The sequence below is a fragment of the Misgurnus anguillicaudatus genome, unplaced genomic scaffold (genome assembly GCF_027580225.2).
Source record: "Misgurnus anguillicaudatus unplaced genomic scaffold, ASM2758022v2 HiC_scaffold_28, whole genome shotgun sequence".
NCBI classification, from domain to species: domain Eukaryota; kingdom Metazoa; phylum Chordata; class Actinopteri; order Cypriniformes; family Cobitidae; genus Misgurnus; species Misgurnus anguillicaudatus.
This window is the reverse complement of record NW_027395278.1, coordinates 3544124-3559883: the sequence shown is the minus strand read 5'-3', so window position 1 is coordinate 3559883 and position 15760 is coordinate 3544124. Positions and strand designations below refer to the sequence as shown.

The following is a 15760-nucleotide window of genomic DNA, read 5'->3' as shown; positions in this document are numbered from 1 at the left end:
TCTGTGTGGAGTTTGTAGCTTTTAGCTTGTTTTTTTTCCCGGTGATCCAGAATTTTTTTTCCACAGCTTAAATCAGTCTCTCCCTCAAATCAAGTTAAAAGACTTAAATTTAAATTCACCGTCCCACTCATCGGAGTGCATTTAGCAGTCATTTAAATGATGGATGGTCCGTGTATCAGGGTCGGAAATTACTAAGGGCTTTGGGCAAAAAAGCAATCAAGATGAATAAAAATGTTCCCCAAATTCAAGGGGGCAAACGCGACCCTTTACAATGAAACCAAAAAAGTATTATGACTGTCACGATCAACATGAAATGTGAAAATGAAGACAAGCGTCGATGACACCATTAGATTTAGATCTGTTCATGTTGCATTAGATTACTTTACACGCATTATTTTTGCAGCATTAAGAAATTACAACCAATCACAGTCGTGCCTGTTGAGCGGATAAATGTAATGGCCAATCAATGGTGTTTCAATTCGTTTTTGGTGCAGATTAAAGCATTTGGTTGAAGCGTGCATGCTTAACTATAGTGCAACTATAGCGAGTCAGACTTATTAGTATATGGCAGGAGTGAGTCATTAACCGTTTCAGTGTTGTTTGGTAGCATTCTTTATATTTATTTGCAGTTTGATTAATCGCATTTTTATTAATGCATGAAACAGCAACCTAATAATTCATAAACTTTCTCAGCTTGTTAATACCACATTTACCACAAACATTGCTCTAGTTAATATTTTGAGGCATTTGACAGGTGATATATATATATAAAATTGCACACCCAGGATATCTGTCAACCCACCCTTCTATGGCTGGCAAGAAACGGCCCTGAACTAGTTAAGTCTCCACTCTTCAGTCCCTCCTACATCCATATGGATTTTTAACTGTCTGCCAGGTGAAAACTGTACATTCAATGACTCAGAAAAGTAATAGCACACCTTTCCTCAACAAGCTGCACAATTTTAACTGTGCTGAATTTGCTACAGTACGTGTCAAAATGTAATACTTGGGGATTTATGATACCCAAGACTGAGCAAGACTGAGCAATAGAGTGGTGCTTGTCCAAACAGACAGCACTGATGAAAAACAATCTGCATGTTGAAAAGCTTTTATTTCGACATCAACCTGAAAAGCTCATTAGAACATGGGACACTAATGGCTTTCAGTGAGAAGTGATCAAATTGGCCAACAATTTTTATCTTTCCTTAGAGACATGACAATAACAACCTAGACAAAACACAAATTTGGTACATAAAAAATGAGAATGGCAGCACATTGAGCCTTTTATGCACAGCACTAGACAAAATCATCAACCTCATGCTGGAATAGAGTCATGTCAAATGTTCTTGCTTCTAGATTGTGATACTAAGAAAGTGAATGTGTGTAGTATTTTCCTGTTTTAATGTAATGACTTGTGCTGTGCTGTATTGTAGCTGACACACCTTTGGAGCTCACGGGGGAATTGCTGCTGGAGGTGTTGCGGCTGAATTCGGCAGAGTTGGGCCGGTGGCCTGCGAAAAAACGACAGAAAATGCATTTAGCCACACAAATGGACCCACACTGATGCTCAAAAGCCAAGAGTGCATTGATTTTGTTAATTCTCTTACCTGTGTTTCCATGGACACCGATTCCAAAGCCAGCATCTGGGGAATGATGGCCCATGACTTCCTCTGGGAGTAACCCTTCAAACAAAAGATTGTGTTGTGGTTTTACAATGACAAAGCATTTGTGTAACATTTGTGTAACTACTGTACATGTGTTTTTAGTTTCGTTCATTTTTGTTTTGGTGGAAAAACCTTTTGTAAAGATGCGTTTGGGCATTATTAAAAGCTTTTTGTGAACACATAAAAAAAACATAACAGCAGCACATGATCGCTCTGTGGTCTACAGGGTTTCTGCAGGTTTTACCAAGTCTAATTTAAGACTTTTTAAGACCTTTTTAAGACCATAATGAATTATATTTAAGACCTATATCACGACAATGAAGTCCAATTTTATAGTCCAGTGTGAATGCATCCATGTGTTTTTTAGAACCTTTTATCTTTCAGGACAAAAAACAGATGTATTTCTAGGGGTGTGACAAGACACTTGTTCCGCAAGATGAAGAAGACTGGGTTCACGAGAATAATATTAGACAACATTTTTTTTATCTTTGCTGATATTACAAGTTTTTCACCTTAAACGTCCCCAATGATAAAATATATGAAAAAAATATTAAATTAACTAAAATTACATAGTTTTAAAATGTTTCAACCAATCTAGGGGTTTCACTAACAGTTATTTTGGTAAGGATGATGATCAAGTAATCTGATATTTTTTGGTAATAAAAATAGAGCTAAATGGGCCAAAGCGTTTACAATGACAATAATGATGAGACAATAATAATTGGTTCAAATAATGTATAATGTGCATAAAATAAACACATGGTTTTATTTAACAATGTTAAAATATTAGGTGTGGTTACCCAGATAGAGTTTAGATTAATCCAGGACTAGGTCTTATTTAAATTAGGACATTTAAGGAGGATTTTTTTTTAAAAATATAACTTACAAAATACATTACTGGTGTGCATCTTTAGACAAAACAATGGCAGTGAAATATTTTATGGCAAAAATAGAAATAGTTAAATTGATGAGACCAGGAGTAAGGGAAAGAGTCTAGTAGACCTATTATCAGATCCACCCTCCACAGCATAGGGGGCACTAATGCTCCTATAAGCTAGATGCCAACCACCATTAAAAGAGAAAAAAAAGACAAGCTTCGTTGGCAGACAGTGGAGCTAAGCGTGGATCGGATGTCTGATGGAGCAGAAGCCGCGGTGCTTAAAACTGCTGATGCAGATTCGCATGCCGTGGTGCTCTTTAGGGCTACTCTGCTGTAGGCACAACAGAACGGAGAAATGCAGAGTGTTTTCGACAGGTTTCTGCAGCGGCTTTATGTTTCTTACATTGCATGTGTGACACTAAGCCTTGATGCCCATTGTTCCGAGTTTTAAAACTTAAGCAACTTAAAAAATAAACAACGGACCCCGTACGCTAACTGGTGTTTACCACGGAGCAAAATCAGTTTTCATTATATGTGCACTTTCCCATAGCTAAAACTCACACTTTTCTGTATTTGCATATACCCGGTCCACGCACTTTAGCGAACTCCCCGCAAACTTGTGCTTTAGTAGATTCCACCTATTCAGTTTTCCCTGACACATGAGACGAACATGTATAAAACAGTTACAATCTTCTTGGCGGTGTTGGTTGGACAAAATTTTAAGACCTTTGATACGCGCATTTAAGACATTTTAATGCTTATTAAGGCCTTATTTTCATACTACGTAATTAAAGACGTTTTAAGACTTTTTAAGGATCCGCGGACACCCTGGGTCTAAAAATAGGTCCATTTACCCCACACTACTGCACCTAGAGGTAATGCAATGAGTATGTGGTTCATTGCGTATGCCCTGCTCTATAGGTAAACTTTAGTTTGTGTTTCTGTAAATACCTACGATTTTGACATGGCCTGACAATTATTCTGGCTGGTAGGGGCAACTGTCCCAAACCACTTTTTCAAACATTTGCCAAGACATCACTATGCATCTGTTAAAGGATTAGTCCATATTCTAAAAAAAAAAAATTCCAGATAATTTACTCACCACCAAGTCATCCAAACTGTTGAAGTCTTTCTTTGTTCAGTCGAGAAGAAATTATGTTTTTTTCGAGGAAAACATTCCAGGATTTTTCTCATTTTAATGGACTTTAATGGACCCCAACCCTTAACAGTTTTAATGCAGTTTCAAAGGACTCTAAACGATTCCAAACAAGGCATAAAGGTCTTATCTAGCAAACGATTGTCATTTTTGGCAAGAAAAATAAAAAATATGCACTTTTAAACCACAACTTCTCGTCTTCCTCCGGTCCTGTAACGCGCCAGCGCGACCACACGTAAGTGCGTAATGACGTTGAAGGTCACATGTTACATATATGAAACACACATTTGCGGACCATTTTAAACAATAAACTGACACAAAGACATTAATTAGTATCATTCCACATACAACAATGTCGGAACGGTCCTCTTTTTCCACACTTGAAAACACTGGGACGTTAGGTTCTCATACGTCATCCGTGACCTCTTGATGTGATGATGTATTACGTGAGGTCGCCCCGACGCATCACAGGACCGGAGGAAGAAGTTGTGGTTTAAAAGTGCATATTTTTTACATTTCTTGTTGAAAATGTCAATCGTTTCGATAGATAAGACCCTTATGCCTTGTTTGGAATCGTTTAGTGTCCTTTGAAACTGCAATTTTAAACTGCATTAAAACTGTTAAGTATTGGGGTCTATTAAAGTCTATTAAAATGAGAAAAATCCTGGAATGTTTTCTTCAAAAAACATAATTTCTTCTCGTCTGAACAAAGAAAGACATCAACATTTTGAATGAAATGGTGGTGAGTAAATTATCTAGATTTTTATAGGCATAGTGTTTTGCCGGATGGTAATTCTGGGTGGTTCTTACTGACCCAAGAGTCAAGTCTTCTTGTCCATACAATCAAAAAAATTATGTGTTCATTTTTTACACATTGTTTGTGTGATGCTATTTAACACATTATGTGTCACGTTATTTAACACATTACATAAACATAACACAAGATGTGTTGTTCCAATAATAACACAGAGATGTGTCAGTTAGGGACAACCCATTTAATGTGTTATCCCTTATATAACACAGAAGGTGATGTTTTTAACACATCTGTTTTTAGAGTGTAGATAATGTTCGACACCCTCCTTTCATATAAACAGATTTCATTACCAATTTTATCGCCCACCCCAGGTGAAAATGAATCGCTGTATGATTTTAATTTGTCTGTAACAGTTGTGAGACATTACGCGCCTACACTTTAGCATAAGTAATCTCAATAGTATAGTCGCAACTAATGGTTGTTTTCATAATCAATTTTTTTGATTAGTCGATTAATCGGATAAAAACCTAAACATCTGTTAAAATTAGATGTTTCACTTATTATAGCTAAATAATATCCTACATCAGAGTATTTATGTGTAGAAATGTACTTCAAAAAGTGCAAAAGGCACAAATAAGGGGGTTTCCTGGCTCAATTCTCAGTATAAGAGCTCAAATATCATTTGGTTTCGAGTGGGAGTGACTGTCGAGTCTGATGGTGTGAAAGATTGATGACATAAGATGCAAACTGTTGAAGGCATGACTATAATAACCTTATGGGAATGCACATAACTCGCACTGTATGAAGCAAACGGTGGTTGTGCTGGAGCATGTGACTGCATTAAAATAATCTTAACTATTTTCATAATTATTATCGATTTTATGGATTATTTGCTGCAGATCCAAGATTGTGCTATTATGGACACACTGGGTCCCCAAGCTACTACAGTGGCCTTTCTATAATCATCTGTGCTTGTTTGTGCATTCATGTAGATATTTGAGAATGTTTCTAGTGCTTAAAAATAAACATGATCAGTCCCTCCAGAAAAACGTAATTAGTCAGAGTCCGCAGATTTATGCGGGGGACGCATTTTTTAAATACGGCGCACTTTCGCCACATAAATTGGAGATTTCCGCTCGCAAAATATGCGGGCTTGCATGATTTCATAATTCCCGCATTTCTGTAGCAAAAAGTCATACACATTCACCTAAAGGATTATTAGGAACACCATACTAATACTGTGTTTGACCCTCTTTCGCCTTCAGATCTGCCTTAACTCTACGTGGCAGTGATTCAACATGGTGCTGAAAGCGTTCTTTAGAAATGTTGGCCCATATTGATAGGATAGCATTTTGCGGTTGATTTGTGGGATGCACTTCCAGGGCATGAAGCTCCCGTTCCACCACATCCCAAAGACGCTCTATTGGGTTGAGATCTGGTGACTGTGGGGGCCATTTTAGTACAGTGAACTTATTATCATGTTCAAGAAACCAATTTGAAATGATTCGAGCTTTGTGACATGGTGCATTATCCTGCTGCAAGTAGCCATCAGAGAATGGGTACATGGTGGTCATAAAGGGATGGACATGGTCAGAAACAATGCTCAGGTAGGCCTTGGCATTTAAATGATGCCCAATTGGCACTAAGGGGCCTAAAGTGTGCATTAATGAGAACAGGTGTTCATAATAATCCTTTAGGTGAGTGTATGTCTTAGAAGAAAGTTGAAAAATGTTGCATGGGAATGTTAGGAAGTGATGTAATTACGCGACGTGAACATCAATGAAAAGCTGCAAACAGTTTTTGCAAGTTTACGTAGTTTTTGCAAGTTCCCGCAATTTTGGCAATTCCTGCATAAATAACCTGCATATTCGTTTTTCTGGAAGGACTGATTAATAAACAACACTGTTATTTCACTCAAAATTACTTTATGAAATGGATAAAGGGCGTCTTGGCAGAGAAATAAACGTCCATGAGAGGGTCGGTGACGTTTAGGTTTAAGCCCAATGCGTAGTTTCACATTACCCATAAACTTGCCAATGGCTAAATCTGACCCAGTCTGAAAAAACCCAGTTAAAATAATTTTTTGTGATGTATCGTTTTCTACATAGAATAATCCTACATAATATAAAAGGACATTCTGTCAAAATATAACCTTGAAATCTTTAATACTGAGTAAAAAACAAAGATTGAAATTGCTCCTAATTTATTAGATTTTCAGACATTAGTCTGGATTGCACAGTCAGGGTCAAATGTATGTTGAATATACAGAAGACAAACCTAGAATACGGATCGTGAGGGATGCCTTTACTACAGTATGAATACCTATGAGTCAACCACTCAGCACAGGAAATGTTGTCTCCAAAGCAATTCGATAAATCAGGATTGTGAAGATGATTAAGAAACATTCTACCTTGACTTGTCATGTACAGCTCAAGGCTGCGGCAACATGTACTAAGCAGCATAATTACCCTTTGGTCTGCGTCCTGGCCTCAAGCTGGAAGAAGAACTGAAGGCTGATGAACTGTGGGAGTTGCGGCTCAGCGGAGTCGAACAGGTGGCTCCTCCTGGCTCCCGGCCCCTCCACCGGACCATCTCCTCATGCCCGTTCATGCCCTCACTAATGCCCCCTACTGACCGATAGGCCTCTCTGCCTCTGGACCCTCCACTGTCGTTCACTTAAAAAATAAAATATAAAGAAATAAGGTATCTGTGAGTCTAGTGTGGTATGTACATCTGTGGTGCAAGCGCTGCTGCTGGGCTCCAGTGATGCTGCGGGCAGCTGCATGAGAGACAGTGTTGCGGCAAAAGCTGAAGCGCATGTTAGTAAAAGAGACAAAAAACACTCAAGCAGCATTCTGCAAGTTTTAAAAAATATGTTTTCTCTAACAAATGTATCGTTTCACTTTAGAATACCCACTGGAGTCTTTAGGATTACTTGTATGCACTGTCGAAAAGTCAAAAAATGCTGTCACTAGGCCAATACCCTTTAAAAAATACACATTTGCATCAAAAAAGTTCATATTAGTACCACATTACATTTTAACTGTATTTACCATTTTAGTAATAAAGTTCTCATGACCGAACAGCCAAAATGTCCTGTATTACAAGAACACCTTTAAAAACGAAAATGCAGAAGTTTTTTTGCACCACAAAAATAAACCTTAAAAAAAAAAAAAAAGGTCGGAGGATGTGGGGGCCCTGAGGTTTTCCTGTAGTATATACAAATATTTGCTGCATAGTCTAAAATTAAATTACACTGTTGCACTAAATTGAATATATGTGTATGTATAACAGGACATTCAGTATCAAAGGACACTACTCTGTTAAATATTTAAGCAATATCGCTCGAGTCATCACAGCCGTGATGATATAGAGCTATATCACACGACTCTGAAAGCGATATTGCTTTTATACAACAGTTCGACGGCACACGATTAAAAAAACGAAAACTAGAACACACCACGGAGTTATTTTAAAAGCCTCTTTGTTTGAGAACTACTTCTTCTGCCACGGATTTGAGGGCGGCCAGAATGACATGTAACACTTTTGGCTGCTTTGAATCTCATAATAACTCAATGGACGGATAGGCGTTTCTTTATATATTAACGTTTCTTGGTCACAAAGTGTAGTTTTAAGATTAGTTCAGTCAAGAATATATATGTATTATATTTAAATCTACAGTCGATTAGTAAAGATAGCGCCTGTTTGAACGTTTGCTTTGTGAGATTCGGTAGGTATGAGAACCAAAGCATGAGCGGACGTCAGTGTTCACTCGCCCCGCTAACCACCGCCCTCTCTGGGCTACATCTCTGACAGGGATTCCCTGGCTCTCATGTTGGCCTTGTTTGTTTTTGATGGTCAAAATGAGATCAAATCTGCAGTATTTGGTGTCATGATAAAACTACTACTTGTTTTCTTATTCATATTTAGTGTCTTTTGTGTTGTTATTGTTTTGGCGCGAGGTAAAAGTTAATAAAACTATACTTATATAAATGTTACTATTGGTTTACCATTTCATCTTAACGCGACACGAGCACTCGGTTATTATTAAACTTCGTTCTTGTCAGTACTATATAAAACTGTTTTTATAAGTGTCAGAGAGATGTTTTTGCATGCTGCTTATAAATATACCAGTGGCAATATCTCATAACATGTTTTAATAGTCACGCCGCGATTAAATAAATGATCAATGTCCACATTTAAAAGCTGCGTTGCTTACCTGCAGTTCCACTGTGTTTTCGCGTTCTGATAAGAGATATAGCTCCAGAAAAAAATGAGTGTTTACATTCCTCTTTCCAAGTGTTAATCGTCCACACGATGTGACAAGACATTACTCCCATTAACTTTAACGTAACATCCAAGAGCGCTGATCTTTGACGGAATAATAACTTCCGATTGGGGATTCACAGACTGATTTACGAGCTAGTGAACTAATGAGACACACGGAGAGTGATTCAAAACAACGCGGTTGAGTGTGTCCGTGTGTGCCTGCAGTTTTTCCATTCAGAGATGAGCCTGTTTAGAGGACCTCCATTCACTAGGTGGCGGAATGATACGAAAGGTGAAGCGGTTACTGTGCCGTTATCAGTAGAATATTGCACGCCTCTTAGCCAATCAGATTCGAGAACCTGAAAGAACTGTTGTATAAATCAATATAAAACATTTTATAAGCCTCAACATGCATTAGTCAACATTGCATGAAGAGATTACAACATATCCACTACCGTTCAAAAGTTCAGGGTCACTTAACTAAAATTAGGGGTGTCACGATTCTCCAAATCCTCGATTCGATTACATTTTCGATTCTAAGGTCACGATTCGATCCGATTCTCGATTTTTACATATTTTTTATATGGCATATAATTTAGACAAAAATGATATGCCATTATTTATTATTATTATTATAATACTTTAACATTAACATGCACATTGCACAACTCGCATAGGGGTTTGTGGGCTTCACTTAACGCGAGAGCTTGTAGAGAGAGGATTCCTTCTTGCACACACATGGACTATGCGCGGTTGGCAGTTACATGGATCGGGCGGATGACGTGACGAAAAATTATATTTTAATTAAATTCGGTCGTCTGCTTGTTATTAGCTGTGTCCTTCTAAGCATGCGACCTCTCTGCCTTTCATAGTGGCAGCCACAGAAGTTCAAGAAGAGAACTGAAATGAGACGGTCTAGCCTTCTGAGGACCCACAATTTGCATCACCTGCTGCACACGCCCCCAGTAGCGCCCACCGCGCCTGTCAGCAGAAAACAGCGGAGACATTTCTGACTTATTAAAATAAATATGTAATCAGAAAAATATTAATTTATTTTAGAACATATGACACATTGATGTAGATTAATCTATTCAACAGCATATCAAATAATCAACCTAGAAATATACGCAACATAAACAGAATAATATTAACACAAAACGTAACTTATAATACTAAAACAGTGACAAGAAAAAGTTTTCTAATAAATACACACTTTTATTTAATAAAGCTTTTAATTGTCTGGGATATCCTCAGCTGTTAAGGATCCATTCGTTCTATCATTAACAGCGCGGAGAAATGAGGATGCATTTTGACACAGCTCTTATCAACGCTGGCTAAGGACGTGGCAAACTCAAAAAATGAGAATTAAAAACAAAGGAAATAGAATGTCAGAAAAGGGTTGCCTGGAATACGTTTTACAAAGTGGTAAATCAGGATGACACCAGTGCAGGCTATGTAATTTGTGCGTTTAATTTAGGCTATTTATTTATTTTTGTCCCTGTGCGCCGATCGGAGACGGAGTTCACTGCTGATATTCTAGAGCTTTCTAGTCTCGCGGCTGTCATCAGCAGCGTCTTGCATCGCCCAGTCAGCGGATGGCGGGCGGGTGCGGTTAAAACTGGTCAGAAACGTTGCGGATGGATGGTGGACGGATGATGAGTTTTGTTATGCGGTTGCGGATGAAATAATAGTCCATCCGCGTATCTCTAACATGGACTTAATGCACATGGACTTAATGCGTGTGTCTTGGACTCATAGCATCTGAAATAAATCCAGCATCATAAGCAGCTGCGCTTCTCTCTGTCTCACTTGCACGCGCTCTCGCATCTGTCCGAAGTCTGAACATAAACTAAAGTAGTAATCCTTATGTATTTGTTCAGTTTTATGAGTTTCATGCAAGCTGAGGCAAACTATCCTTTTGTTTAAAATATAACCCGCTGCATCTTTGCGCCTCTCTCACTATCGCGCACGTGCAGAGAGCTGCGCTCTGTCCAAAGTCAGATCACTGTTAATCCTGTTTATGATATGCATTTCAAGGAGTTGTAGCAATACATCCCTCGTGTTTAAAATATGATCGCTTTCTGCTGGACAGATGTTTTTAAAGGCATCTCTGAGAGTTTTTTTCCTCGCTTGGCAAGCCGACCAGACGTGAAATGGGGGCGTGGCAGCATCGATGATCCCATTTTTTAATTCGAAGTTCGAAGCTGTGACTTAATTTCGATCGATTTCGATTTAAAATCGAAATCGTGACACCCTTAACTAAAATATAACAACATTTTAATCTGAAGACATACATCTGAATGTTTGAAACTAGTTGTGCGAAGAAAAATATAATTGTGCCAAAATATATTTCATTAAACCAAAATATTAAAATGAATTGTTTTCGAAATGGATGACTTAGACCAAATAGTGAAAAAAAGCATCCATTAAAGGTATAGTTCGGCCAAATATGACATTAAACCCATGATTTACTCACCCCAAACCCGTTCGAGATGCATATGTCCATCATTTTTCAGACGAACACATTTTGAGTTATTTTAGAAAATGTCTTTCAGCTGGTAAAGTTACGGGGTCCAAAAAATTTGCATATATCCTTCCCCAAAGAAATCCAAACGGCTCCAGGATGATAAATAAAGGTCTTCTAAGGGTAATCCGTGCGGTGTTGTTGTAGAAATATCCATATTTAAAACTTTATAAACGAAAATAACTAGCTTCCGGTGGCGCCGCCATCTTAGACTCATCTGTATTCAGGAGAGAGTATTAGCGTAGTGTACGCACTTTTCTTAGTGACGTATGACAAATGCAAAGGGGGGGGGGGCACAGAGCAGCAGCAGAGAAACTTCCGTAAGCAGCGTAAGCTCACATCCTGAATGCAGACGCGACTAAGATGGCGGCGTTACCGGAAGCTAGTTTTTTTTGTTTATAAAGTTTTAAATGTGGATATTTCTACAACAAAACAGCGCGGGGGGATTACCCTCAGAAGGACTTTGTTTATCATCGCGGAGCTGTTTGGATTTATTTTGTGAAGGATGGATGCACATTTTTTGGACTTGAAGGAAATGGACACCGTAACTTCACATTTAATCAACTGAAAGACACATTTTCTAAAATAACTGTAAATGTGTTCGTCTGAAAAACGATGGACATATGCATCTCGGACGGCTTCGGGGTGAGTAAATCATGGGTTTAATATCATTTTTGGCTGAACTATCCCTTTAAGAGCCCATACTCCAGTTCTCAACTCTGGCCCTCGAGATCCACTTTCCTGGAGAGTTTAGCTCTAACCCTGATCAAACTCAAAACTTTTGAGTAACAAAAATGGCAATAATACAACAAATCTGTAAAAGCTCTTATTTTGCAACTTTGAAGTTGCCACACCAAGGAGATCTGGGGCACCATTGACTTCCATAGTATTTTTTTCCTCTGCTTTGGAAGTCAATTGCTCCCAAGATCTGCTTGGTAAGAAACCTTTTAAAAATATCTTGATTTGTGTTAAGCAAAACAAAGTTATTTATACAGGTTTGGAACAACTTGAGGGTGAATAAATGATGACAGTTTTCATTTTTGTGTGAACTATCCCTTTAAGAAGCTTTTACAGGGTTTTAGAATTATTGCCATTTTTGCTACTCCATTGTTTTGAGTTTATTGTTATTCTAAAACGTGCTCCCAATTAATAAAGTAAATTTAAAAGTGAAAAAGTTAATAAACAAGTAGTTGACCTTAAACTTTTGATCTGTAGTGCATTAATGCACCTTAGCCAGGCGCAGTATCTCTGACCTGAACCCTCTGCATAGGTGTCACATTAGGAAATCATGCAAAATCACACGTCGCATGGTGAAGAGGAAGATGGAAATAAAGTTTATTGGGGGCAGTTTGTTTTTGAGCTAACAGGAAAGGTATATCTGGTAACACTTTGAGATATTCAGTGAGCTGCAAACCTTACAAGGAAATAATGCAAGTTCACAAGCGACACATCACACACAGCTCAACTTAGACAATTTGATTAATAGATTAAGCTTCCTTCTGCCTTCCTCCTTGAGTCTCTCTTTGATGTGCATGCACTTCATTTGATGACTATTGATTTGTGGCATTAACAGGGGCAACTGTGCAACTGCTGCCTCTTTATCCCCCCCCTTTCTCAAGCTTTATTTAATGCTAACATAAAACACTTTTCTTATTCAATTTACTTGAATTTTTTTGCCGTAAAAATTTGAAATTGTCTTTTCACATGCCTTCAAGTGAGAAGCAGAACTGTAATACAATAAAAAATGTGATATAATTATATTATATTAAAAGTTTTTGTTTTGAGAATACACACCACTTGAGACGCAGCTTTGCGCAACGTTTACCAGACAACAAACATGTTTTGCAGTGCACTCACACACATTCGTCATAGCAAGAGGAAGCTGGCTGCAATTTGCTCTTTGTAATTTATGCTTACTTACTGCAAGGTTGAATTTAGTGTCCCATAGGCAGGTCCCAAAGCCCCCAGAGCATTTATTCAGAGATCAATGTGTGAAAAGTGTGATGTGTGTGTGGATCTTTGCCTGGATTAAGTACTGTAAAGCTGGGATGATTATGGCAACAGGAACATAAATCTACTGTATGATGGTTTATCGGTGCCTAATGTGAAAAATTTCAAGTGTTGAATTAAAAGCATACATTTAAAAGAAAGTGATGGAAAGTAAAGGGGAAATCTATTGTTATGATGACTGGGATGATTGAAAATGCTGAGGTGTCAGAAATGGCCAATATGCGAAAAGGGCTCGGGCTCGCAAAGGGGGCGAGGGATGATGTTGTCAGAGGAGGACCAGAAGCGCAGGCGTCTGGTAATGGATCGGCGGGAGGGTGGAGTCCCCTGAACTCTCATCTTCTCCTGACTCTTGCTCCTGAGGAAGCAGAAACGCTTCGCTGCTGGAGGGGCTGGAGTATGTGAGGGTTAATGTGTGGACAGATACACAAAGAAGGAGAGAGACAGGGATCAGTGAAAGAGAAGAAATAATTCAGAGATGAAAAATGGTAACATTCATGATTTATGAAGAAGAAAGCCCCGAGTTCACCTTTGAAGATTGAATTGGCCATGCAATATAGAATGAAACTCTGAAAAGTGTTATTACTTCAGAAGTTGAGAAACGACAGATTAAAAATGGAAACTTATACCAGGATAAGTTCAATAAATTATAAATTAAATATTATTAGAGTAAATAGAGCAATAGAAAAATAGTAACTCTTTAAAAAAAGGAGTCATGTGGCACCCCCTGGTGATTAAAAAGTTAAAAAGTTCAAGAATAAAGTCACAATAATATTGAAATTAAAAACTTTATTTTTTGCAAAATTGTGGTATTTTTTTACAAATGACTTATTTGTGAGCTTTATTATAAAAAAATGTATATGCCCTCATAATCTTTAATCAAAAATGCAAATCTCCTCCGTTCCTCAAAACGATCTCTCTTACTTCTGATCACGAGACATGGCAGAAAGGCGAGTGCCCGGAGAAGATCGCAACGATTAGCAAATAGCAACATGACCCAACTCCCAATCAATTCTCAATGGACGTATTCAAGTCCCGTCCAACATAGTGGGCCCTATTTTAACGATCTGAAACGCAAGTGCAAAGCGCAAGTGACTTTGTGGGCGGATCTTGGGCGCTGTTGCTATTTTCCCGGCGGGAGAAATAAGTCTTGCGCCAGGCGCAAATCAATAAGGGGTTGGTCTGAAGTAGGTTCATTATTCATAGGTGTGGTTTGGGCATAACGTCAAATAAACCAATCAGAACGCTATCCAACATTCCCTTTAAACGCAAGGGCGCAAGTTCCATGGCAGGTTGCTATTATTATGACGGATTTACCAGGCGCACACCAGGAGCGGTTTACAGCCGAGGAGACCCACGTTCTTGTAAGAGCAGTCAAAGACAGAGAAGTTGTTTTGTATGGGGATGGGAGAAACCCGCCCAAATCAGCGTAGGTTAAACAGACGTGAGAGGAAATAGCCATAATTGTCTCATCAGCTAGTAGGGATGGGCATAATTAATCGACGATCGATAATTGATTGTTAAGAATTTCGTCGATTTCGTAATTTGTTATCAATTAATCAAATGCATTTTTTTATTTTACAAATATTTCACAAATACTCCGTATGCAGTGCGTTTGCGTATGTGTGCGGCGAATTCCTCAAGCACCCGTTGCAGTGCGCTGCTGACCGCTTACTCTGCATATGAAACATTCATGTGATTGACACTTTCTGTGAACACTTTTCCGCATAAACAATAGAACAAAGCATCATTTTTTTTACAAAACAATATATTTTAGATATTATTTGACAGACTAATAAGTGTGTATTAAGGATGTTTAAAATCTCTAGCCTGGTGGTCAGGATCTGAATGGAGCAAATCAGCAGTTTTGCAATGCTTTATTTATCTCCACATATATCATAAATAAAAATAAGCAGAGTAACTTTGCAAGTCTACCCTTCCACATTATATATTTCCTACTATGTATGTATATGATTTCCAAATAATAAACGAGAGTATTCGAACGACAAAAAGCGTCTCATATGGAAATAAATCCTCACAATATTATTATTTCTCAAAACTTTATGACAAAAATAAGCAACTGTATTCCTACAGTTATTCAAAGATGCACACATTATTCCGCATATATTTGAATATTATACAAAAGTATTCATATAACGGCACGTTTCATATGGCAAATAAATATCATCACATTAACATAACAGCATAATGAAATGAATAAACAGACAATGAAACAGGATTGAAATATAAATTGTATTATTATTACCTGAAAAAAGCAATATTGCTAAAATAATCTCTGAGGTAAATGCGTCAAAACCGCTGTTACCCGCACAATAAGTCTAAATGAGCAATAAAAGTAAAAAAAAGCATTATTAGGCCATGTCTCAAAACTTTATATGACAAAATATATTTAAAATTACAGTTATTCAAAGATGCACACATTATTCCATTTTACTCCCGTTTATGAGCACGTTTGTCTCTGGCCTCGCTCTGTTATGTAATAGAT

The 15760-nt window shown here is 38.0% G+C and overlaps 1 protein-coding gene across 1 annotated transcript in view; it reads right to left on the bottom strand.

The window, feature by feature from the left end:
• The window catches only part of LOC141362548 (protein Daple-like), a 102061-nt gene that overhangs the window by 9509 nt on the left and 76792 nt on the right, over positions 1-15760 (bottom strand). Inside the window, exons 26-28 of the mRNA XM_073864788.1 lie at positions 6923-7129; positions 1608-1682; positions 1443-1511 (exon numbers count right to left, since the gene is read on the bottom strand). Coding sequence (XP_073720889.1) covers positions 1443-1511; positions 1608-1682; positions 6923-7129 — 351 coding nt within the window. The remainder of the gene's footprint in view (positions 1-1442; positions 1512-1607; positions 1683-6922; positions 7130-15760) is intronic.